Raw genomic sequence first — 26091 nt, forward strand, 5'->3', positions numbered from 1 at the left:
GAGATCCTAGAATTTGTTATTGGGCAAATTATTGGTCTTTTATGAGAAAATCAGGATAAAATTATAAATTTTCATTATCACACTGTGCTACCTTAGTAATGCACATTAATAAATATAATAACACCTTTTTCACACAGAATTTTAACCCTTCGTACGCTGAAAGCAAGTTGTATAAAATTGCTCTAATGCTCAATAAAAAATAATTTTTAATTTTTTCAAAGTTATATATTTTTTAGGTTTATTGGTCATGCAACTGATGAAAACACATGATAGTTTTTGTATTGCTTTTATTTTATTTACATATGAGTACATATACATGTAAATATACACGCAGTATATAAAGTCCAATAAATTTTTCTGAAGGTAGCAAAAGTTAGCACAACAGTAATTCATATTATTTATACAAAATTAGTAGATAATGAAGGGAACAAATCCATGACAAATATGGAATATATAAAGAATACAAAATGGCACAAAAATAAAAAAGGCACACTAATATTGGACTTGTATGTGGTAAATCTCAAAACACTCATCTGGGTGGAGGGCAGGTTTGGCCTCACATGTTTTACATAGATATATAGTTTATCACATTATCGATATGGATAACCTCGCACAACAGACAGCTAAAGCAGTATAGCAGGATATAAACAATAAACAACAATACACAGCGGCCGCCGGCAGCTGACTGTCACGCGCGAGTATTTCCACTTAGAGCGTACCGCTTGCTCACTGGCAATGGCGTGGACTGACAAAGCAAACAAAAGCTTCCGTTGTGATTGGTCCCAGATGTTTTGATGAGTCACGCTTAAAATTGCGTCATATTAGAACACCAAATATTTACTCTCAAGCATTCTGGCGGCAATTTGTAGAACTAACGTAATTATATTACGTTGTCAGGGGATTCCGTGATCTATTCCGCTTAGAACGTTTCGAGTTAGATTTACTCGGCGGAATATTCCGCTTACAGCGTACGAAGGGTTAAATGTATCACACAAAATTTTCAAACAAGTATGTTCCTCACATGGTTTCTACTTGTTAATTCACAGGATGCACGGCACAATCACACAATGAATGACATCAAGGCAGAACTTACTTGGCCCGAGGATGAAGAGAGTTGAAGAGGCGGATGCCATCAGCTAGGCCGCAGATCTGGATGAGGTCGTCACGAGAGAGACGCATCAAATCGGCCCCAGAGAAGCTAGCAAAGGTGTGCAAGTAGGCGGCAAAGCGGTTTGCCTGGAGCCAAGTCATTGTTTGCTGAGGTGTAGCACTTCCAATTAGAGCTCCCTGTTAAAAGCATTACACCATGTAACATAACTAGCATAATATTGAAGTTACCTCTTATGATTACATGAAATTTTAGTTTAGTGTATCTTTACTATCGTTGTCTTTTGCGTAACTTACAAAGTCATTCTTCCTAAAACAAGATTAACCCAATGATAAATTTCCCACTTGCTTTATACTATTTTGCTTTAATATTGAAATTTGTGAAGGCAAATTTTTATTTCAGACTACACTGAAAGAAAAGGCCACAAACATTGTTATCAACTAACCCCATACTTTTTTAAAACATATATTTATTTGTTTATTGTATTTGTTATGAGTAGGTTTAATATAGCGACTACTGGATCACCGGTTTAGTTCCCCAACCAGTCTAGTTAGTAAATAAAAAATAAATATTTATAGTATGTATATATGATAAATTAACGAACACTTCATATATATATATATATATATATATATATATATATATATATATAAAATCAAACTATTTTTGTACAAAAATTAAAGAATTTAAATTGTCAACCTCCAAAATTTATTCTAAACATTTTAAAAGTTATCTGTAAATTTTGGCTGCTATGTACAATTGTATCTGTATTTGATAAACCTTAACATGTTTTGTGTTGTATTTTGCTGTATTAAACTAAAAATCTTTTTGAAACACAACATGGTATGTTTACTAAAGTAAAAAAAACCAAAATATAAACACAAAAATTAATTCAAATCAAATGTTGTTATTGAATGCTATGTTCTTACTGATTTTATTTACTTCTGTGAATACTTCCAAATTTTCTATGTTAGATTATATCTTGGCAATACAGTTGATATTTTTTTCAAAAAGGTTACTTTTGTATTTCAAGCTAATTAAAACTATGTTGAACCTACATTATAATTAATTAGGCATAGAGGTCTGTAATTGTTGCTATAGAGACAGGTGTGCTAGTTGCACAGTTTGTATCAGACGAATGAGATTCAGTTCTAACTGGTTTGTGTGTATTCTGGATGGTAGCAGCTCGGAGCTTGTGGCTTTCTTTCTGTTTATATTAATCTCAACTGGCAGTCTAATCTAGTTACAGTGTGTCTTACTGAGTATCGAATTCTATTGAACGGATTTGTAGTCATCTGTTGGAATTAAAAAAAAAATTGAAAATAAATTTTAATGATTTATCAAAGGAAATTAATTTTATCAATGTAATAAAATAATTAGTTTATTAGATAATACTGGACTAATCAGTTGTCATTATTGTATCTATCTTATTATTGAACATTAAATTTTATAATACTGTACAATTTGTGAAGAATTGTAATATTAAAAGATATGTAATAGTTTAAATAAACTAAAGAATTTAATTATGAGCATACACTTTTTTGGAAGTAAGCAAAAGATAAAACAAAATCAGACTATCTATACTATTAATAAAAATTATTTCTTAAAATCTTGTTGTGTTTTGAAGCAAATTAAACAGAATCCAAAAATGTAATGATTACTTTTTCTCTTAAGATATTTTAGGGTTTGTGCAATCAATTCATCTATTTGATTGGGTTAACAATCAAAACAATACAATGGATAAATAATAAATTTTTAAGTTTATTCACTACCTGCCGTTTTCTTGGCAGACTTCCCATGACGGTGGTGGCAGCACTTCCTCCAGAATATACCAGAGAAAGGCGACACAACAATGTAGACAATCCATTTTTAACCAGATATAACTGATAAGAAAGAATATATGTAACATGTTGCAGATTTTAATAGGTGGATTACGCGAGTTCCAGACAGCCAGTGGGGTCACAGATAAGGTGATACCGCCTATAACAGGTGTCGGACCGCCAGTTTTGATATAACTGTCCGGTGAGAACTGGTTATGACCAGTATTGTGATCTCACTAATAGTAATATCAGTGCTCAGATAAACTATCTGCTGTCTGCCCACACTTTCACCACTTGAGCTGGCACATCATTAACTCACCTTTGTCAACAATTGGTGCAATGCTTAGTGGGAATCATTAATCTACAGGATTTCTATATACATAGATATGTATAGTACAATTAAATCTGAAATTATACTTACAAATATTAATATTAGTAAAATTAAATCTTAAATTATACTTACAAATATTAATATTTTATATGTTCCACAACTTTCAGAATGTAAATTGTATTCTCACTACATGGAAATTTTAATTAAGATAACAATTTTATGTGTAAACAAATGTGTTTTGAACTTTAATCAACGTATATACTATTGTTTATCTTTAGTATTGAGCCTATAATTTTTTATTTTGTAAAAAGCAGATTTTTTTATTTAAAGTTTAAAATACTTGATTTTATTTTTATTTATACACCACAGTCCTTGAGGCATCCTAACATCAGTGGCAGAGAATATCTGTTCAAGTGAGGAGAAATTTGTAGTTTACTCCTTCACAGGCATGTCTCTATTTTAAGCATTCTTTTTAACAACAAACGGGTGCTATTCAGTACCTTAAATCAAGGCATTTTTTACGTTAGCTACAAATAATGGTAAAATGTATTGTTTATAATTTCTTTTTACATACATCCGTATTGAATTGTATGTAGACTTTTTCAAAGGGGGGTAGAAGGGGGTAACTTTAAATTTTCAAATTTAAACCCCTATCTTGTGACATGTCATTTTAAAGATCTATTTAATGGAAACAAAACATCTCTACAACGATCCTAGCAAAAGTTATGGGCAAATGACACAAAAAGATAATAATCTGTATGGATAATGCAATGTCTTGCGCATATCAACAAAATGCATGCATGATATCTTTTAGTAAGTCCTTGAGGGGCCCAGTTTATCTCTTTAAGTAGTATCTAATGTTTCTGGTGTGCATAGTTTCGGTAAGAGGTAAGAGGTCTTTTTGTAGGTGGCATTACAATGTAAGGGGTTATTTGCCCATAACTTTTGCTAGGATTGTTGTAGAGATGTTTTGTTTCCATTAAATAGACCTTTAAAATGACATGTCACAAGATAGGGGTTTCAATTTGAAAATGTAAACTTACCCCCTGTATATATATACAGGGTGTAAATTAAGTCCTGATATGCCTTGGTATATCAGGGTTCCCACTCAATCTAAATACTCAAATTCACGGCTAATTCACGGTTTTCACGGTTAAAAAAATTAAAATTCAAGGTCGGAAAGTTTTCATAAACAACGTTACCGGTACAAACAAAATCGTGTTGGAGAGGGGCGAAGTTGAGACGTAAACACTACAGACGCGGCAGAGCGGTAAAATACAATATAAAACTTCTTCTCATTTGACTAACGATGTCATTGGTCGTGCAGGAATTGACGGAAACGTCTAAAAGAACGAAATAACAATAGGCTTCGGTTACGACGCAAGCAATGAGCGGCGAGCGCCCGATTTTATGTGCGATTTGCTACACAATGAATATGACAAGGCATATTATTTATACAAAACATCATCATAACAGTCATCAAAGCAATGACAAAGACAAATTTCAATATAATTAGCATGCACATAGCTCATAATTTTCTTTAACTTACAAGTTTGTTGAAATCTGAAGAGAACTTTGTTGACACAGGTTAGACAAGATGCAGGGTGACAGGATTCGTACGTTTGCTAAGGCTAACTCGTTTGAGTCCATGAAGTACACTTGCGTGATTATTAAATTATTTTCTTGTTTAACACATTATTATTATTATTTCGATCGATTTCTTCCACAGGAAAATTTTCACATAATCACAGGTTCACATTTTAATTAGTACATAAGAAAAGGCAATTTTATTGAAATTAAAATAACATATAAACGTTAAATGTATAAAAATTATATACAACTTGTTATAAGAAAAGTTATTTGGTACCAGTTTATACAAAAAAAAAAAAATTATATTTGTACACATAAATATAAGAAATTGATAAAAAATGTCTAGAATAAAAGTGAATTACGATTTGCACTTTTTGCTAAGTTCCTGTATCTTATCGTCTAAACTCAGCTGCCCTTTTCCTGGCGTTGGACAAAACCTGGGAATTTTTGTGCTTCCTATTCTTTTTTTTTCTATTGCAGCTTGCTTCCTCTCTTTCTCAGAATTAATTTTGTCTTTCATTTCTTCTCGTTGTTTTGCCAAGTGCTCCAAGTAGTGGGCGTGGGAATTTTTGGCAGCATGAACTAATTTCATTAGTGATTTCCATTGCCTCCAATCCTCCTGCTGCTGATACGCCGTCACAAACTTTTCTCAACGCGACTAAACTCTCCTCCTTCAAGTTTTCAACTATACACTGTTTGTTGACAGAGAAGCCTCTTTCAACAGAAGAAATTTCCGTGAGAAAGTGTCAGAATGAGTTGAATGAAAAGCTTTAAATCTTTATATCAATTCTCACAATAAGAATAAGATTGGAGTGCCGAGCTGGGGAAACAAATCTTTCATGTTGAGACATGAAACCACTGTTGTCCGAGGATGGGGGGAGTGGAGTACACGATATACCCCTCCCCTTCCACTCTCATTGACAGTAGACAACAAAGGTTATTTTTACCATAACATCGCTGCACCACATTACAATAAATGAACCTTGTACGATATATTTTTCATCTGCATGAAATGATTAATAGCGTTAACGTAGTCGTATGGAACCCGACAAAATTATACTTGGACGACTTCCTCGATTTGTAGTTTTGTAGTAATAAAGCTTAACACTACAAAGTTACTTGACGTTTGTTGTTTCCTGGTTAGAAAAAATGCAATGGTTTTTTTTCTAACGTTTTTATAACATGACGTTTCATTTGTAATATTTTACTAATACATTATACAATTTAAACACACATTCACTATAAAAGATTTAAAAACCGTGTACACTCGTAATATCCATGCAGCTTAGGAATCATAAAAAATATTATTGATAAGGAAAACGCATATATCACTACCGTTTAATATCTAAAGAGATGAAAAATAAAATTGTTTTCTCAAACGACCTTACTGGTAATTAAAACAGTTATATAGGCCTATATAACTGTTATGGTCTCGTTATGGTCTCGCTGCGTTAATTGATATGTGTCGTGTAGGTTCTGCTCCGTCACATTATTATACTATTTATTTACGCAAGACCCTAAATTAATTCAATTTATTGTCCACCATAAATTAAAATTTTTTATAATTATTACATTGTGTTAACAGTCATTTACACACAACGATATAGATATCGTACTGAATAGCATTTTTTCTCATTAATATTTAAATAAAATAAAGGATTAATAGAATGAAATTAAGTTAAAATGTAATTTAAATTCCTTACATTAGATTAAGGATTTGTATACTTTTTTATTTCATGAAAACAATAATAGACTATATCTGATACAATAAAACTCCAATACGAAAAGTGTTTACATTAAACTACAATCTATCAAGTAATTAAATTGTGTTATTAATCTCGCGTGTCAATCAGAGAATGCCTTGTTTACAGCCGCGTAGCGTAGCCAAGGCCCGGAACCTGGCGACAGACAAAGACAGGCCTCACGTGATTTGAGCCGGAAGCGTCATCTCCCACCGGCCCTTCCTTTTCCTCATTTGTTTATAAACCATATTATCAGTAAAATCGCTCAGATAGCAGCACCTGTCAAACTTCGTGGTCTATCCCCTACATTGCGTGCTACTTTTTACTTTGCAATAGCGAAGGTCAACTTTTCCCATATGATCGTCTGACGACGACCCGTGTTGATTTTATTTATTCAAAAGTTGTAGAGATTTTCACGGTATGTAAACAAAAATTCACGGCTTATTTAAGGTTTTTTCACGGTGAACGAAATTCACGGCTTATTCCCGGTTTCACGGTTTTCACGGTCGGGTGGGGACCCTGTATATTTCAAACGGATTGAGATATCGATTTACATTTTCACCATACATATTAAAATACTTGTTTTGGACTTTTTGAAGGATAAATACCCCCCCCCCTTTTTCAAAGGGGAGTAGAAAGGAATCACTTTAAATTTTCATATATAAAATCTTTAGTATTTTAAAACTGACCTGTGTGACCAGAGAGTTATCGGAGCTATTGGGTCTGTCAGGGAGAGTCACTTGCGGTGTCAGAGAGGTCTTGGTCATGTTATGAACCTGCAGTTGATCATCTCTTGTCGGCTTGCCACTGCCATTCTGGAGAGCCCCTCTATAAAACACAATTTTAACACTGACAAATTTGATCAATTAACTATTAATTATAGACTACAATGTTTCTATCAATCAACAAATTGACTAATTAGAAGAATTTTAAACGGGCGAAACTTTGAACAAAACGTTTTAAACATGGAATAAACATTTTTTTCTAAATAAGCTTTTAACATATTACAATGAAATGTTCAAAGTTTATTATAAAAAATTTGATATATCATATGACTTACGTTGTGTATAGTTTGAATTTGTTCTAATCCTCCCACAACCGGTTTATGGAAAATCCAAAATACAACCTCTTAAATGTTTGTTTTAAATATGTTATTTGTTAACTGACTATATATGTAAATGCAATATTTCAGAATGTGACGTAAATAGGATCTTGTTAAGATTGTGTTACTCAGGGATTCCATGCTAAACTGAGTCTGATCATAAAAAAATTAAGTCAATTAAAACAAGATTATTATTTGTTAACCGGGGTGAAATTACTTGTGGAACTCGTTTTGTGGTATGATCGGGGAAGTGAGAGGAAAAGGGATAGAACTCCTTGGTGGAATTCATAGGCAGTTAAATAAATAGTGTCTATTTTTCTATTTTGTAAGTTTTTTCCACACTTACTGACTGATGTAATTTGGTAATCTGTTTCTAAAAAACTTTAGCTTAGAATCAGCTGTTTTGCTGCCATTGTTGATCTCATTAACCCTCGAACTTGAAATCAACATTATACAGTCAATCTGAAACGCACATGTTTTGACAGTTCATAAATCAACGCTACCACCACTATTTATACATTTCAAACAGAAAAAATTGCTGATTTCAATGATAAAATTTGTTTTGCTGTTTTGGCAACAGTAATGTCACAGTGACAATACATTTTGCCAGAAAGATCGTCTTCATCTACACATTTTGAAAATTAGTGACACATCATGGGTGTGGTTTATAGGAAATCTTAAGGAATTAAAAATAACTCATTTCTTGCAGATGATCAAGACATAAAAGATATACAATTTGAGCAAACAATAGAAAAACTGCCTGATCCAACTGTTAAGGGTAAAGGTTTATTTACAATTATATGAAATCAGCACAAAAATTGATGTCTACGAAAAGCAAACTTTTATATTTTCCAATGTGTTATAGAGAAATGCTCTTTATTTTGGACTATATATTTATTACAGTGACTAATATCAATATTGACGGTGTAATTAATGTGAATAATTTACTTAGAAATACTTTTTCTCATCCAAAACGTATCTATGTTTGTACATATAACACCCATCACACTACTGTTGTTGGAAAATTTAAATGAACTATATGCAGCTTCTAAGATTGACCACCCAAGGATTAAAATTAGAGTTTCAAAGTTCTGTATGATTTACCCGAAATGGTGCATATTAGCAGGTACTGCTGGCACACACTTTGTTTTTGTTTGTAGCATATATGAAAATATTTCGTTATTGCTACACGCCTGCTCAACTGACGAGAACTAATGTGAACTTATTAAGAAGTTAGTTTGTTCAAAAGACAACAGAGGCTGTGTGTTATGGCATTGCTCAAAGTACCTTTCAAGTGATAGTTTAAAATAATTTATTATGGACAAATTTCAAGGGTGGGATTCTAATGATGAAGTGACATATTCTTCTTGGCTATCTACATACCGAACTCAACAGATTTAGTTCACTGTGACATTACAAGAATACCTAGAAATCTTAACTGGAAACCTAGAAAAATTAATACTTCACTTATTCATTTTAAGTATCCTCGGGCCAAATATTTGAAACAAATCAAAAGTAACCTGAAAGAGATGAAGCCATTGTTCTGATTGATTTTAATGAAAACTATTTTTTTATCTTACAAAATGAAACAAGAATATGATTGGACTAGTAGCATCTGTTCTCTTCATACTGTTTTGATCTACACACACCATGAGAACAATGAAGACCTAATAGTTTCCAATTTGTGCATAGTATCTGATGACTTATAGCACAATAAGGCATTTGTTCATAAAACAGAAGGTTTTTGTTGAATATCCAAAAAACAGTTATCCAAAAGTGAACAGTGTGACTTATTATAGTCATGGATGTACTGCAGAGTATAAAAACTTTTTGAATCTGTGCCTCTATGAAAAAGACTGGTTTCAAGGCTAAATGGTGTTTTTTTTGCTACCAGTGATGGGAAATTTTCTTGTGACACTATAGGTGGCACTGTCAAGCGCATTGTGATAAAGGTTAGCTTGGAACGTGGTACAGATAATGCCATAAGTTGTGTCCAAAAATTCTTTAATTTTTGAAAGACAAAATAGAAAACAAAGTATACTATAATCAAGAAACAAACATTGATAGACACACAGGAAAACTGGAGGATTATTTTGTAAAGCAAAGGCAGTCCGTGGAACATGTAGTTTTCACAATTTTTAACCACAATCTGAAGACTCAATTGCAAAAAAACGTGCAAGTTTTGATAAACAATGTTGCACAATATTTAATTTTGGTACTGAAACTTGGAAAAGATGTCTGATGTTGGTTTACACAATTAAATTGCTTATTTATAATGACCGATGGTATTTTAGCTTAGTTTTATCAAAGCACGACGATAAAAGTGATGTTAATGTAAAATTGTTGCATACTCATGGACCTGCTCCATCTTTTCTTTGGCCCTCAAGAAACAACATTTCTTGGGTTCCTGTGAGTTGCATAATTTCATGTGTAAACCTTTCAGATGTAAAAGCATTTGAACGTACGTATTATTTTCTGCTGAAAGAAATTGATTCACTCAACTTCAGTGCAGCAAGATGTTAAAATAAACTCAAGTCTAGAATTAAGAGATTGTTGAACCAAACTAGTGTAAATACTACATGAACTTAAACAAGATTTTTAACACATGAAGACTTTGGAAAGATATCTTTTTATTATTGAATTTCATCATTGTAAGTTTATATAAATACAATTTCAAGCCAAATTATTTCACAAACGACTCATTAGACAAACTTGTTAACTTATGTGCTTTAAATATATATTAATAATCAGTTCTTTAGATAATTTATGGGTTTAACAGTGTTCAAATTGATTAACAGTAGGCCTATTCATACTGTCTTGAATTCCATTACATTGGAAATTATGTTTATTTTGTTTCATGATTTATTTAATGTATGACAGTTAAAAACCCATAGTTTTTCTTGCAGAATCTAATAGTTTATGTTTTTAGAAACATAGGCCTAAATAAAAAATTGATTTCTGTAGTGCCTTTATTTTTACTATTAAAAAAAGTTATAAGTAATATATTTTTTAAACATTTAAATTTGTATGATATATAAAAAAAAGTTTTCTTATTCTGCATAATTTTGTTAACATTTTAGTGAAAATCCAATTGTGATATGAGAAAAACTGACAAAGTTATGATTTATTTAAACTAAAAAAAAAATTCCTCCTTAATAGTTTGAAACAAATAGTTTAAGCAAATTTTGAACATTCATAACTCTAAAAGTATTTTAGATATGAAGTGAATTTTTATATGAATAATGAATGAGAATGGCAAGTAGAGCATATACAAAAATTTCATAACATTCTGAGAACATGGGTTTCATGACCTGGATGATTTGATTGGATTAAATCTTATGCATTCCTATAATTACCTATGATTCACTAAGCTGAGGTAACAAGAATTTTTATAGAAAATATAAAAGGCAACTATGTTTTGTTCCAAACAATATGATATGAAAACATACTGAAGACGATTCAATTTTCCCCCTTCCAAACATACAGTAATGAAGGGAGGTAGAGTACTTAGCTTGGCTGGTTGTCCAGTGAAAGGATTTCATATTGTGACAAATTCACAAAATTTCTATATGGCTTTCTGTTAAGGCCTTCTTTATATCATTTTAATGACCTTATTACTTATAAATTTATTATTTTAATCTTTAAATGTACTTCTAAAAATTAAACAATAAAATCTTTGGTGTTTTTTACTGCTGTTTCCATCAAACTGTGTTCTGCAGTACCAAAGAGTTTTAAACAAGATACCATTTACGTTCCATTCTCAAATTTTGTATATACATAGTCAGTTATAGTGTGAAAAGCGGTTACTCATTGATATCAAGCTGGCAAGTTATAGTGTAAGGTTTCTTTGATATCTAAGTCTAGGACATAGTTGGTTTTGTTGTTTTATAATGTTAGTGTTAAATTTGTTTTTAAAATTGTAATGTACGAGATTCTTCTTGTTACGGTAATTTATTAAAATTCTTATTGTGTACTATTTGTACATATCAAATGGTTCAATAAAAACAACCAAGTAACGAGTAAAGGCCGCTTATTAGTCTCCCTGTTAACTCACTAAGTGATGCATTATTAATTATTATTAGGTTTATAAAATAGGCTAGGTTAAAAAATAGTTCCTTATTTATATACTTAAACTAGGCTACATATGCTTACATGATCATTGCTTGTAGATTTTGCCGCAAATGTGGTTGATTAATCCTGTACTTTGAACGTCCACATAGACTTTTATTTCTACTCCAAGTAACACCAATCCGTTTGGCAACGAAACCTTGATGTATACGTCGTGATGAAGGGCACATTAGGTGGAAGAATTTGGCAGATATCTCAACGTCAGCAACAGTCATAGTTAGTGTATGAATGAGCACTAACATGTTTTCACTATTAAGGTTAAGGATCCACTTGCACTATACTTCAGACCTTTAATACTGAACTTGACACCAAAGTCGTCATAAAGTTAATCGAAAACTGTAGACCTATGTAGGTATATATTGTTTATCCATGAATTGGGTTTGATCACAGACATAACTTTAACGCATAGTGCACAGGAAGTCCAAAAGCCATTGTTTAAATTAATGTGTAAGTTTACTCATAAAACACTTGTTTAAGTTGTATCCTCACAATCTCTAATTGTAGCCTATACGTTTTTCAAAAAAATTCTTCTTGGTAAAATCAATATTGAATAATCAGCAATAGTACTAAACCAGAAAGCCTAGTGTTAAGGATATGCACAGAGGTTAGGTGTACTGAATATAGATGTGACAAAGACTTTAGATACTGACTGAATCTGTTACAGAGCTAAAGGCATAAAACGGCCTAAGTTATGTCAAACCTGCAGCATGCCTGTATCTGGGACCCAAGACTCCAAAGGGCCCAATTCTTTTTAATACCGAAAATACATATTTCTGAGGTAAAAGCTGGTCGTCAGCTAATAAAATGGTCCTGCAGCAGTAGGTTGATGCTATTCGTAAAGACTGCGCGATCTTTGTGAGCAATGAACCGCGATCTAGCCACCATTCCCGTCGCCGATTATTCACTTTGAAAACACTCGTACACACTGGAACTGAGACAAAATATTTTATGAAGACTTGCTGGAATTGAGTTCTTTCGCTCATTGACACTTTCGGCCTTCCCCTGAACTCACGTATTCACATACAGGCGCAGACGCCAAATATCAGGTGGAATTAAAAACGCACACTCAATAAATTCTAAACACAAAATATGCATTAGCTTTTGATAGCAAGAGTACAACACAACACAATCTATATCCGGACAATAACTGGCACAATCTGGTTTTCACTGACGACGAGCTGTCAATGGCTCTACACTGCACAGTCAACTCGAGTGACCTCCACTGTTCCGTCATAGCTTCGGGTGTATCCGGTTACACTCGGAGAGCTTCGTTGTCATCTAACAATCGACACAACGTCATATGTACATCAAACTACAATGATTGCAACTAATCGTTGCCGTACGTGCAATGGGTGTTTTCACGCCATGAAGGTTTTTCTACCTTAAGGAAGAGAAAGAGGGTGTATAAATTTTGAAAAGGGACTGGATAACAATTTTGCTTATTTTGAATAAAAAATATAGGCCTAGGTTCCTAGAAAACAATTAGTTTTGAAAAATAATTATTTTCTTTGACTTGCTCCAACCGGAAAAAATAGTTTAATGTAATTTGCATATACATATATAAATAAATAAATAAATAAATAAATAAATAAATAAATATATATATATATATATATATATATACATAGAATAGAAACATTTTTTATTTCCAAAAACATATACACCAAGATATTAGATTTATTTACATTTGATAAATAGTAAATTACCCTTTTACTATACTTACTAAGTGGCGATAAAATAAAACAATTTAATTTTAAGTACAGTAGCTGGATAAATATTATTTATATAATTTAAGTAAACTATATATTACATATTAACATATATTCTTCAATGGAAATTAGCCTACATGGGCAAGCAGCCTGTGCGTAGGCTAGAGTCGTACTAAAAAGTTTATGTTATCTAGATGTCGAAAAAAGTGTTACTGTTACGTGTCGGTGTGTTTTAAGGCATAAAATGTAGAAATGTAGTTGTGTGATGAAGGAGATAAGAGATAATGTTGTATTAGACAGAACCATCGGTAGAAGTAAGACCACATACACAAGACCGTGATATGACGAGCGCCGGGGATGGGGAGGGGTCAAGGTCAGGTTGGTCCCCAGTTTGAGTGAATGAAAGTTTCGGATCCTTGGACTCCAATTTGTAACATCAGTTCTGTGACATTATATTTAAATTTTGTAATACTACCTGATTCAAATAAATTTAAATGCTGAAATTTGTTTACATATGTTTCTAAATAGAATATGTGAAGTATAGTAAGAATTGGTTTTTGAAAAGGATTTATCTAATCTAATTGCATGAATACCAACATGTTCTGAATATCTTGTTTGGTAAGAGTGCAAAATTTCTGGTAATATTGTATTAGCATTTTTGTAGATCTATGTGAATTAGTAATTTTTTTATATATAACTGTCGTAGTGAAAGTAGGGAGGATTCCTGAAAGAGAGACTCAGTTGGATAACACACATTTTTCCTCACCCTGCCTTTAGTATACTCTTTTGCGTAATGAAAAGAGGTTCAAGAAGCGTTTTACACGCACCGCCCCACGCAATGTTACCGAAGGAAAGAAGTGACTGGACATAAGCCTAATACGCTAATTTTATCTCGTTTCCGTCTAAAATTTCACTTAGTTTCCTAAATGCATAAATGTACTTTCTAATTTTGTTAAGGACATAATCAACGTGCTCAGACCATTTTAAGTGAGAGTCAAAAACAACTCCCAGGTATTTGTAGCGTTTTACGAGCTCTATTTCTTTGCACATACATGTCGAATTCGAGTAAGTAACTACCGCACTGATGAATTATTAGATCTGTCAAATTATATTCTGTACTAGAATGCAGAGAAATAGGCATAAATTTTGTTTTGGAAATATTCAATGAAAGAATATTTTGGTCAAACCATTTTTTTAACGTCTTTAAGTCACTCGTTCCATTTAATTTAACATCTCGCCAGTTTTTACCTGAAATGAAAATCAAACTGTTGTCAGCAAAAAAATAAAGCTTCCCAAATAAATTAATCCTGGAAATATTATTGATATAAATAAAAAATAAAACTGGTCCTAACGTACTGTCCTGGATTACCCCATATTCGACAGTTTGTTCGTCACTATTATGTCCACAGATTGAAACCACTTGACGCCTTTCTTTAAAATAACTACTAAACCAAGCCAAAGCAGTGCCGTGGACATAAATATATATATATATATATATATATATCAAGTATGCAACAAAGATCTACTTCATGATGTATACGGGGCATTGCGTATATTATATCATCCCCCCATTAAACCCTGTTCCTCTTAATAAATAAAAATAGCAAAGTACCCTATGTTGTGATACAGCAAAGTGATGGGGATAAAAAAAAACACTAACAAAGTTTATAATCTTATTTTCAAATATTAGGGTGATTTTTTATTTGTGCATCATTATTTTATTAAAACAATATAAATACTGCAGAGCAAACATTTAATTCCATGAAGGGAAGAATATCTTTACAATAAAAGTTAACCCCTCCCTTAAAAAAATAACAATTCCTAACTTAAATAGCAATGTACCCCATTTGTAAAATGAAATTTGAGATTTAAAAAGAAACTCCTTGTAAAAACAAAACCGCAATTGCATAGCTTGTTTTTGAGATATTACAAAGAATAGAATGAATATACTTCATTGTCATGAAGCTTATAAGAAAAATTCTTACCCATATAAAGGGGTTACTTTCAGCCTCAATCTATGCCTAGGGAACAAAAAGTTACCTTTTACTTTAGTATTACTGTGGTAACGCTGTTTATCTAACAAGAAATTATTATTATATTCTACCAGAATTTAACTTTTGTATATATATATATATATATATATATATATACAGAGATAGCATTGTTAAAATATTTATTAAAATAGAAAAATCAATATCAGATAGCAACGTATATATTATTTTTAGACTAGTTTTCAGTATAAGGTTTCCATAAGCTTTAATATAATATGACACATAAAAAATTGCAAGTTTTTGTAACTGTTATTTCTTGATTCAATACTGTTTGAGGGACAAATGATTATTTATCTTGACACAGCACTAAACTTCACAGTTAACAATTAGTGTTCTTCTGTGTATTCCCCAACCATTTCAAACCATAGCAATACCTGTCCAAGGTTTTTTTTTGCAAATAAAATTAAAGGATCACCAAGATATATACAGTATACATATATGCAGTATTAAAATTAACATTATATGTAATATTGAACCTTGTAACATTCCACATATAATCTTTTGCCAAGATGATAACAGTTCTCTTTTGATTTGGAAAATTACAATAATATTTGATCCAGGAAAAGGTTTTTTGTATGAAATTATAAAACCTAAGTTTTTCTAATACAATTTTTCTGTAACACAGTGAAATGCTTGGACACATCACAGAATACTGCTGCTGTACTCTTTGACTTGTTTTAGTTATTCACAACGTAGTTAATAAGATTGGAGACTGCTGCATTTGTACTACATCCTGGTCTGAAGCCATATTATATTGTCATATGAACAAATACTAGTAGTTTCAAAAGAGCTCATGACTTGGATATATACTACTTTTTCAAATAATAAAAAATAATACAATCATACAAGGGTAAATGTAAACATGAAACTTCAAATAACCCAGTACAGTTAAAATAAACAGATATTCTCTTATTGAAAAAGATAAATGATCCTTAGAAGATAATTGAGTTTTTGAGGTAGGTTTTTAACATAAGACTCATATAAAATAAAGCCAATGTTCATTAATAAATACATCAATATTAGATGCATCCACAATGTATTGAAGTTCATTAACCTTGGTTGAAAAAGTCCCATGTATATTTAAATTCATTAAAGAGTTTAGGCTATTACCTTTAGAAAAATTTGTTTAAATTGATTTTCTGAGAACATTGTAACTTCAGTATGAAGTATTTACACTATTACATGAGTTTAGATTATTAACAGTGGATTGAGTCAGAAAATTATTTTAATTTGGATTAGTTAGTATTCAATTATTGGAATAGGTCATCCCCGAGCACAAAAAGAATATATGCAAACTCAGTGTGACATATTTCTCAACAGTTAAAATAGAATAAAAGTGATATTCGAGGAATATTTTGAAATATGTTACACATTATTAAAGACTGGCAAGACTCTTTCTCACAGCACACTAGTAAAAGCTTGTACTGAAAGGGCCATTGTGGAGTTATGTCCCCCCAAACCAGCAAATATATAATTAACACAAATATTAAATTAACTCAGATTGTCTTAAAATACAGTCACACAGCAAACAGAAGATATAGGTACTGACATTAGTCACCAGTTTGAAAATGCCTACAGAACATTGGAGTGGTATTCAATTGTTTTTGATGAGTTAACGGATGAGTCTGGATCCGAATTATTTTTAAAAAGAGGTGTAAATAGTGACTTAAAACTCATTGAAAAATGTTCTGAGGTTTATTTGATGGAAAACAATGTAACTAGTTTGGACATTCTTTTGGAAGTAATTGAGATTATTTATAAATCCTAGCTTGATCTAAAAACACTTTAAGAGAATAACTACAGATGGAGGTAAATGCATTTGTGGCTCTTAAACAGGCTTCATAGAATGTTTCGAATACAGTTCAAAATGATGCAAAAGAGAAATCAATATAATTCCACTACACAAAAAATTAAGTTTCAAAAGTAATGCAAGTTGTTATTAAGACAGTGAATTATATTAAGACTTCAGCACTTTCTTTCAGAAATCAATTCGAGAGTGAACATCAAGATGTGCTCTATCATTGTGATGTGCATTAGTCAAACAGAGGGAAAGTGCTCCAAAGATTTTTGTAGTAAGCTTCCATTTGCAGTAAGTAGATCCAATCACTCATCTTATTTTTTTGAACTTGAAGCTTCAAAGAGAAAAGCTTTGTAAAAATGTTATTCAGTGTGAAAGTTTTGAGAATAAAACTTGCCATCTTTTAAAATTAGTTAGGAAAGAAAAATTGAGACCATTTTGAAACTTGCAAATGTTTGCTAGTGAAACTACTATACCTTTCCCATTGCTAATGCAGTTGATACCTCTGTGTACCTAAGGAAGGAGTTTCTATGAGTAACTGAATTTGCTGATTAAGATGATGCATCAACAACAGAAAAGATAAAGCTGTTTCAAAATCCTAAAAGTTTAAATTTGAAATCGAAAATGCTCTTTCAGAACTTCAACTTAAACTGATTGATATTGCTACAAATGAGACCTGGAAAGAGCATTACAAGGAATGCTACAAGAATTTAGATCTTCAACAAGAATAGTTACAAATGTATTTCATAGCATAGTTTTATATTTATAATTATTTGGATCTATTTAAAAAAATCATCAGCAAATTGCACATACTTGTTTTTTAAATTATTCATTGCAGGTCTTTGCGACATGATTGCAAGTGGAACATTTTCAGTTTTATCATTAACATTTGTCAATCAACTTCTCTTAAATAACTTTTATAAAATTCATTTAGAGAAGGAACCTTCCTGGTTTGAACACCTTAACACTATTTTGCCAATAGGGGTATCAAATTTTAAATAAGATTAATTCTTTTTCACTAGCCTTGTAAAGGAATGGATGACAAAATTGAAAGTCATTGTTGTGAATATTACACGGGTAATATGGTATTTAAAGGAGGAGAGTTAAAGTCAAGATATCACAAATGACTTGACTGATAAATTGCATAGAACTTTTATACAATGGTAACTGTAACAAAAGTAATACTCGTATTTATAAAACCACTGCAATTATTTGATCTATCAATGTTTTTTTTATACACAAAGTAGGAAAATAACACGTTTTAACTATCAGTAATTCACGCACTGCCAATCAGTTATCCGTGCATGAACATGCCCAGACACACTAACATACACAGAGATTATAAGAATTTCAAGCCAAAATTTGTTTTTAAAATCACATCTTCTTATTTTTGTTAACTACGACACCACTTTTATAGAAAAAAATTGTGATACAAGAAGTATTCGCAATACATACATAGAACAAAATTCAAGAACTTTTTTCATTATTTTATAAAATTAACCATAATTCCCGATGAGTAAACACCCTGTTTTTAATAAAGTAGAATGCCAAATACTACAAAAAATACAAAAGGTTAAATTTGAAACTTTTTTAAAATTTTGGAAAGTTTGGTTTTTTAATTAAATCTATGAAGAAATACTATTATAAACCAGTACTTAAACCTGACAAAAGGTGCATGACGGAGTTTTCCTCCAGATACATAGTTTATCACAAAATATGTAAGTTTTGTGTGTTTGGCAGCCATGAGCAATGTATTACTTCACAAGTCTCTTTCTAAATAAGTAAATGCAAAACTATGATCAACCCCCTACCACCCCGGCTCAGTGTCAGTTCTGATCACTATGAGGTCTGAATGATTCCTTTATGTGTGCCTTCTTGGATAACTGTAGTCTTGGAGTAAAACTTTGTGTATCCCCCTTCTGTTATTATAGACTGTTTTTATAGTGTCTATTAATTGATAAGAGATTTTTAGACTGCAGTGATCGTGTTATAAGTGTGCTTTGTAAAATGAACAGTGATGAAGAAAATAGGATCACCAGACTTTTAAGTAGAATAGAACAGGAGATGACTGAGAGTGAAGTTTTTAGACCATTTGGAGGGTTTTAGAGAACTCTTTAGTGAAGACAATGATGAAGAAGAACTTTTTCATGTCAACGATGAGACTCAAGATGTTGACGCTATACTAACTCAAATAGGCAATGATGGAGCAAAGCAAGAAGGTGTAGTAGAGGAATTGCCATGATATGTATTAGATGATGTATTCTGTTTGTTGGGTTCAACCTCGAAAATATTCCTCTCAAAGACAGACAATGATGTTGTGACTCATGCTAATGGAGGATTTTCCTATATTAGCTAAGATATTAACACTCTGGGATCTTCATCCAAAGCCTCAAGCAAGAGCACGAAACAGAAACATTCTTTGAATGAGAGTTGGTCATGTTGCAAATGATGCATATTGAGCCAAAACGCCTACTGACATTGGAGGCTATTTTATTATGGAAGAAGTGATCATTGATATTGTTGAAATTACAGATATATGGATAGAGGTACATAAAGAAGTATTTGTGAGATAAAGAGACTGTAAACCTACTACACCAGCAGAGATATACGTTATGTTTGGTATTTTTTTTATATGGTAGGCATTTTAAAAGCATGTCATCTAAATTTACATGATCTTTTGTCTAAGGATGGACTAAGTATTGAGTTTTTTGCTATCATGCCTAAAACCGATTCAAGTTCCTTTTATATGCATTAAGGTTTGATGATATGAACATGAGAAGTTACAGGAAATCAATAATTGATAAAGAAGTACCAATCAAAGACTTATTTAGAGTTTGTAGATAATGTTCAGAAACACTATTTTGTGAGCAAGTTTATCACAATGAATGAGATACTTGAAAAATTTCGGAGTACGAGTGATTTCAGACAACATATCCTAAATAAGCGAGTGAAGTATGGAATTAAGATTATTGCATCGTGTGTGCAAGATAGGAATAGATTTAGACATCTATGCTGGAAAGCAACCTGAGGGCTAGCATTTTCACAGATAGCCAAGCTGCATTGAAGACATTAGAAAAGACTGTGTTCAATTTCAAAGTTGTCTGAGATTGTTATCAGTCATTTCTTCCCTTGGCACAACCAACAACATGACTGTTTGTTGGGTTCCTGATCAAGAGGGCATCTCTTGGAACGAAAGAGCTGCTGCCCTGGCCAACTTGGGCTTACCATCCACCATGATAGGGCCTCAACCATTCCGTAGTATTTCTAGGTGTGAATTCTTTGGGCTATCTCGAAATGGGTTCACGATGAACATGAGAGAAAGTGAAGACTGCTTCCAGGTCTGAGGATCAGCAGAATGGTCCAGCAATCGCCTTCCTCCTGGGTGGTGTCTGATCTTCTCTCTTTAAGTAGGTATCTTCTCAGGTCATGGGATCTCATTATGGGACATGGTCCCTAACTATAATATAATTATAAGTATGGGACTTAATGAAGCATCTTCACAGAGTCTGCATTTTCCTGGAGGATCCGCTCTGTAGAATATGTGATGGGCAGGAGGAAACTGCTGAACAACTGTTCTTTGACTGTCCTGCAATAGCAAGGAAGAGCTACACCATCTTTGGTAATCTGGAAAAGGGTGGTGAATTTCCCCAGGGGGATCTGATTGGTTGTTTTCAGTGATTTTTAGAATTGACGAAATTTTAAACTGTTTGGCCTCATGGTATACTTCCGGGGTGTGCAAAAGGCCCTTGAGACTTAAGTACATGGCAGCAGGCCACCTCTTAGAAGAAGAACAACATGAGGGCCTGTTTCAAGTTGATAACTCGCCAAAGAGCAAATGTCTAATTGAACCGATTTCAGGCAATTAGGAGGAATGTAACTACTTAAAACTGGTTTACTTCCATTTCACTGTGTTTGGACGTTAAACGAACACAGGCTCATCGTACTAGGTACTCTGTAAAAAACAAATGTGAAATTCTTCAAGCTCCCAAAATCAAATCGCTGAAAAAGTTGGAAAAATTCAAAAGAAAATAAAAATAGTCAACTCTTTTCATAGTTTCTATAGTCTGTTTATACAACACACAAGCTAAAGGTCTCTCCTTATCTTCCCTCCCTACCTCCAAGATGGACCCACCCCTCATCTTGGCCACGTTCAACACCATATAGGCTAACTATCAAGATCTCAAAGATTTAAGTAGGCATTTATTTTTCATAAGAATAAGAATAGTCATAGGTTGATAAAAAAATCAAAAACTTAATCACAATGAAAACTATAGACTAAAATAACAAATAATAATAATAAAACACCTTATACATGTACAAACAAAATATGGGTTTATTTGTAATTAACATTTTATAGGCACTTAGAAGCAGACCTGGTCTGCTGAAGTTTGACTGTGTATATATCGCTGCGTCTAATTTATGTTGTTTCGCCGTTATTACCGGTGAATTGTATTACCGGTATTGTCTGGTAGTTTTGTCGAGATCCGGAGCGTTGGTTTTGTTTGTCGACGGCGCTGGACATTAGTGAGTAGTTGAATGTGACGCTCTGTGACTAACCAGATTGAACACAGCAGGCCGCAGTGGACTCGTTATCTGTCAACGCTGCCATCCTACGCGCAGGCAGTGTGAGCCGCTGCCGCTTGATTGTCCCCGCTTGTGACTACTGCTGTACGGCCAGACTAGCTCGGCTGCACCTACCCGCTGCGAAGGTTTATTGTTGCGCCTTCAATTTCTACGCTTGAACTACTTTTCATACGTGTATTTTGGGCTTGCAGTTATTTATGTGTATGCGTTTGACATTGCGTCACCTAAAGTGATTATCTTAGTGAGTCTGTGTAGACGCAATAAAATGGTGATTACACGTGGAATGTCAAATTGCACTGTCAATTTGATTGAGGATACATTTGCTAGTACAGATGGCTTTGACGTGTAAACGGAGACAGGAATTACAAATCTCTGTCTGGATTTAAAGAAGTTAGAGGCTAATCATCCTGACATTATATTAACATACGTACAGTTAAACATAACTAAATTACTCCAGCGTTTGGATGAGGTGATGACTTCTAATAATAATTCTGGAACAGTAATTAAAGACCTTCAGTGTAACATTTTAACTCTTGAATCCCGGCTTGAACGGGAAAAAACAGCAAAGACAATGTGACCTGAATGCTTCATTTAGTGAACTGGGCGCCGTCCGTGAAGAGAAAGACATTGCAATGAAAGAAAAGTCTATCATGACATCTAGTCTAGTTAATGTTAAGTCAAAGTTGGAAAGTTTAAGTAATGAATGTTCGTCTTTGCAATCCGCTATTCATGATAAAGATAAGATTATAGCTAGTATTAGGTTAGAACTAGGCTAGTAATAAACAAAGGATAGAGTTGACCGACTTAGTAATCTAAAATCCTCAGTTAAGAAAGCAGAGGAAAATTCCTGGCTTAAAAGTAGATGGGTCGATGACACCTTGCTTGATTCTTATTTTCAGGCTTTTAACAGCAATTCTGAAGATAAATCTTCCAAAGTAATTTTTATGGATCCCTCTCTAACTCAACTGGTAAGCATGCTACTTTCGACGATGTAAAAAAACTCTTAGGAGACTTAAGGTTCTCTGAGAAACATTATGCTTTTTTATGTATTAGTGACAATCCAGTTACATTGAAGCAAGATAATGGGTCACACTGGAGCTTAATGTTTGTTGACATAGCTAGTAAGTTGGTTTACCACTTTGATTCGCTCCAGGGCACAAATTTATCATCTGCAAAAACTGTTGCAACCAAGCTGGGATTTAATACGAGTAATTTCAACGAGCTGAGTTGTACTCAACAGAGTAACAATTATGAGTGTGGACTAAGTGTTCTGGTCAATGCTAAGTTTGTTAATGAGGGATTTTGTAAAAAGTTCATACCAGGAAAAGGCTTTTCCTTCTGTGACTGGTATAAACTGTTTATCGAGGGGCCTTATAGTCTCTTAGTTACCAACTATCATGAGTCGTTACTTGTACAGCCTACTGCAACTACAGAGCTCTCTGCTGATGGCTCTAATTGTTCAAAAACCAATGTAAATATTAGTGATATTGATAATTACTTGTTAAATAGGCATAACAATTTTGAATGTAAAGAGGTATTAATGAATCATTCTGAAACTTGGAAAAGGGTCAAATGTAAGAGCAAGCGTAGTATTAAGAACAGAGGATGTAAGTTTTCTCTGCAGAACAACAAAACAGTACAATGTACCAATCGATTTCATGTGCTTGAGTTTGAGGGTAATGATGTAAATGAAACAATTAGGTGTAATTCATCAGGAAAATGGAAAGTTAAGTCCTTAAAACACAAAATAAAAAAAACCTAAACCATCTGCTTACATATCTACCAATGTTATTCAATGCAGTCAACAAAGCTTTTTCTCACTGCAGTTCAAAGTGTTTAAATAAAAAAGAAAACAAAGCACAAACGAGGTCAATGTCAAGTGTTTTATTAAACGGAGATTCTCTTTTGCGTTTCTCGGGGAAAAGGTGTGCAGAGGAGGGAGCTATTGTGGATGTAAATCCGGGGTCGAGAATTAGTCATATAAAGGGTAAGCTTGAAAAATATAAGTCTGCACAACCTGAAATAATATATCTCTTGGTAGGCACTAACAACCTTGGTCGTGGTTTACAATGGTGGCCCTGGGTATGACGGTGGCTGGGGTTAGCGTGAGGCACTCCATTCGATGGCTGACTTGTTGAGTACGGCTAAATGGACCTTCGCAAACTCTGTTATAATAGTGAATAGCGTTCTCACGAGGAAGGATATCAGTCAGAGAGCCCTCTTCTATTACAATGATCAACTGATGTTGATGTGTAATAATTTTAATGTCGAATTTATTGATGTCATTGAAGTGATAAGGCCCTATCATCTTGCATGTGATGGAACACATCTGAATAGAAGGGGTAATGAGTGTTTCGGTAACCTCATTTTTCTCTCACTGAGAACTATTCATGAAGCAACGTCTAATGTGTCAAGTGTGTGTCCCAACTTTCAGGTATCAGCGGAGACTAATGATGTGTGCCCCAGTATTCAGTCACCATCCGAGTCAAATCTGTGCCTTGGTCTTCAGTCATCTGCTGATGTGAGCGTAGCACTTTCCAGTCCTCGGTCATCACATGAGCAAAATAAAGTGCTTCCCAGTGCTTCTCATTTGGCTCAAATAAATGATTCAATTCTGTGCTCTTCGAATATTGACCAGTCGGGAAATGACACAGACGTGCTGTCTGCAGTTGTATGGTAGCACATCCCCCCGGAGACTCTGCAGTGGCAGATCCTGGACATCTAGATAGCCCACCTGATACTGTAAAGATTCTGCATCAAAATGTTCGGGGGTCTCAGTAACAAGATTGATAATTTTCAACTTTTTATTGACGCCGAAAATGTAGACATAATTTGTTTATCTGAACACCACCTGAGAGATTTTGAGTTTGAGGTTTTGTCACTACATGGTTACACTGGTGTTACAGCTTTCTGTAGGACAATTTACCAAAAGGGAGGTGTTTGCATCTTTAGTAAATCTTCAATAAAACACAATGTTTTAGATGTCTCCCGATTTTGTCAGGAGGGTAGGTGTGAGCTTGCGGCAGCGATCTTTCAGTTCAGACAGTTTTCCTCTTCTTGTTGTTGCCGCTTATAAGCCTAAACCTTTTTCAGCGTCAGTGCAAGAACATGAGATGTTTTATGAATGTTTTATCCGATTGCCTTCACAATATCACAAATCCAGCAGTTAGAACTGTTGTTGTGGGTGATTTCAATGTTAATCTCTCTGTTCCTGACATAAAAGTAGATAAGCTTTTATCCATGATGGCATCTCACGATTTAAGCAATAAAGTAACTTCATTTACGAGGGAATTTAAAAACTCCTGGTCCCTAATCGATCATGTATATACTGATCTTTCTGAAGACATTTTCAGTTGCTCTGTTGTGATAAATGCCTTGTCCGATCACCATGCACAAATCTCACATGTCAGGTGTTTATCTGGTCCTGGTTGCCCTAAGTTTTATGCTTAAGCGATCATTTGTAGAGGAAAATCTTCGTATTTTTAGACATCTTCTGGGTGGGGAAACATGGCATGATGTTTATGCGGCTAGAACAATGGATGATAAAATGAGCTTGTTTATGTCCTCTATAGAGTATTATTTCATTCAGGCTTTTCCTGAGAAAAGAGTTCGGATTCGTGGGCGTTCTCCAAATGCCAAAGTGTCTTTAACCCAGGAGCAAATTGAGCTACGTGATTTGGTTGTGCATTGGTATTATAAAACTAAAGACCTGATGAGAGAAGAAAACACTACCTTTCTTTGAAAAGGCAATTTAGGGCTAGTGTGAGGGAAGCTAAGTCATCTAAAGTTAATCATTTACTGCAGACTTCCTCAAATAAAGTTAAGACTGTATGGGACATAGTGAACGAGCATAGAGGTAAGGCAAGAGTTTCAGCAGATATCCCTCGAACCATCAAAGATAGTAATGGAGTCATTGTTAGGGATCCGAAAGACGTTTCCAACTTGTTCAATGATTTCTTCATTAATGTGTCAAATGCAAGTTCATCTTCCACATCGTTGTCTCTTCTTCAACAACAATCAAGTGCAAGGGTGTCTTCATTTTTCTTTTCACCTGTTTCTGAAGTGGAAGTATCTGACATCATCAGATCTATAAAAGCAAAGGCTTCTTCTGGCTTCGACAATATATCA

General features: G+C 33.4%; 1 protein-coding gene across 1 annotated transcript in view; it reads right to left on the reverse strand.

The window, feature by feature from the left end:
• LOC124372322 (alpha-globin transcription factor CP2-like) overlaps positions 1 to 26091 on the reverse strand; it is a 53888-nt gene that overhangs the window by 16115 nt on the left and 11682 nt on the right. The window contains exons 3-4 of the mRNA XM_046830702.1: positions 7281 to 7419; positions 1094 to 1287 (exon numbers count right to left, since the gene is read on the reverse strand). Coding sequence (XP_046686658.1) covers positions 1094 to 1287; positions 7281 to 7419 — 333 coding nt within the window. The remainder of the gene's footprint in view (positions 1 to 1093; positions 1288 to 7280; positions 7420 to 26091) is intronic.

This window comes from Homalodisca vitripennis, unplaced genomic scaffold (genome assembly GCF_021130785.1).
Source record: "Homalodisca vitripennis isolate AUS2020 unplaced genomic scaffold, UT_GWSS_2.1 ScUCBcl_2880;HRSCAF=8023, whole genome shotgun sequence".
NCBI lineage: Eukaryota > Metazoa > Arthropoda > Insecta > Hemiptera > Cicadellidae > Homalodisca > Homalodisca vitripennis.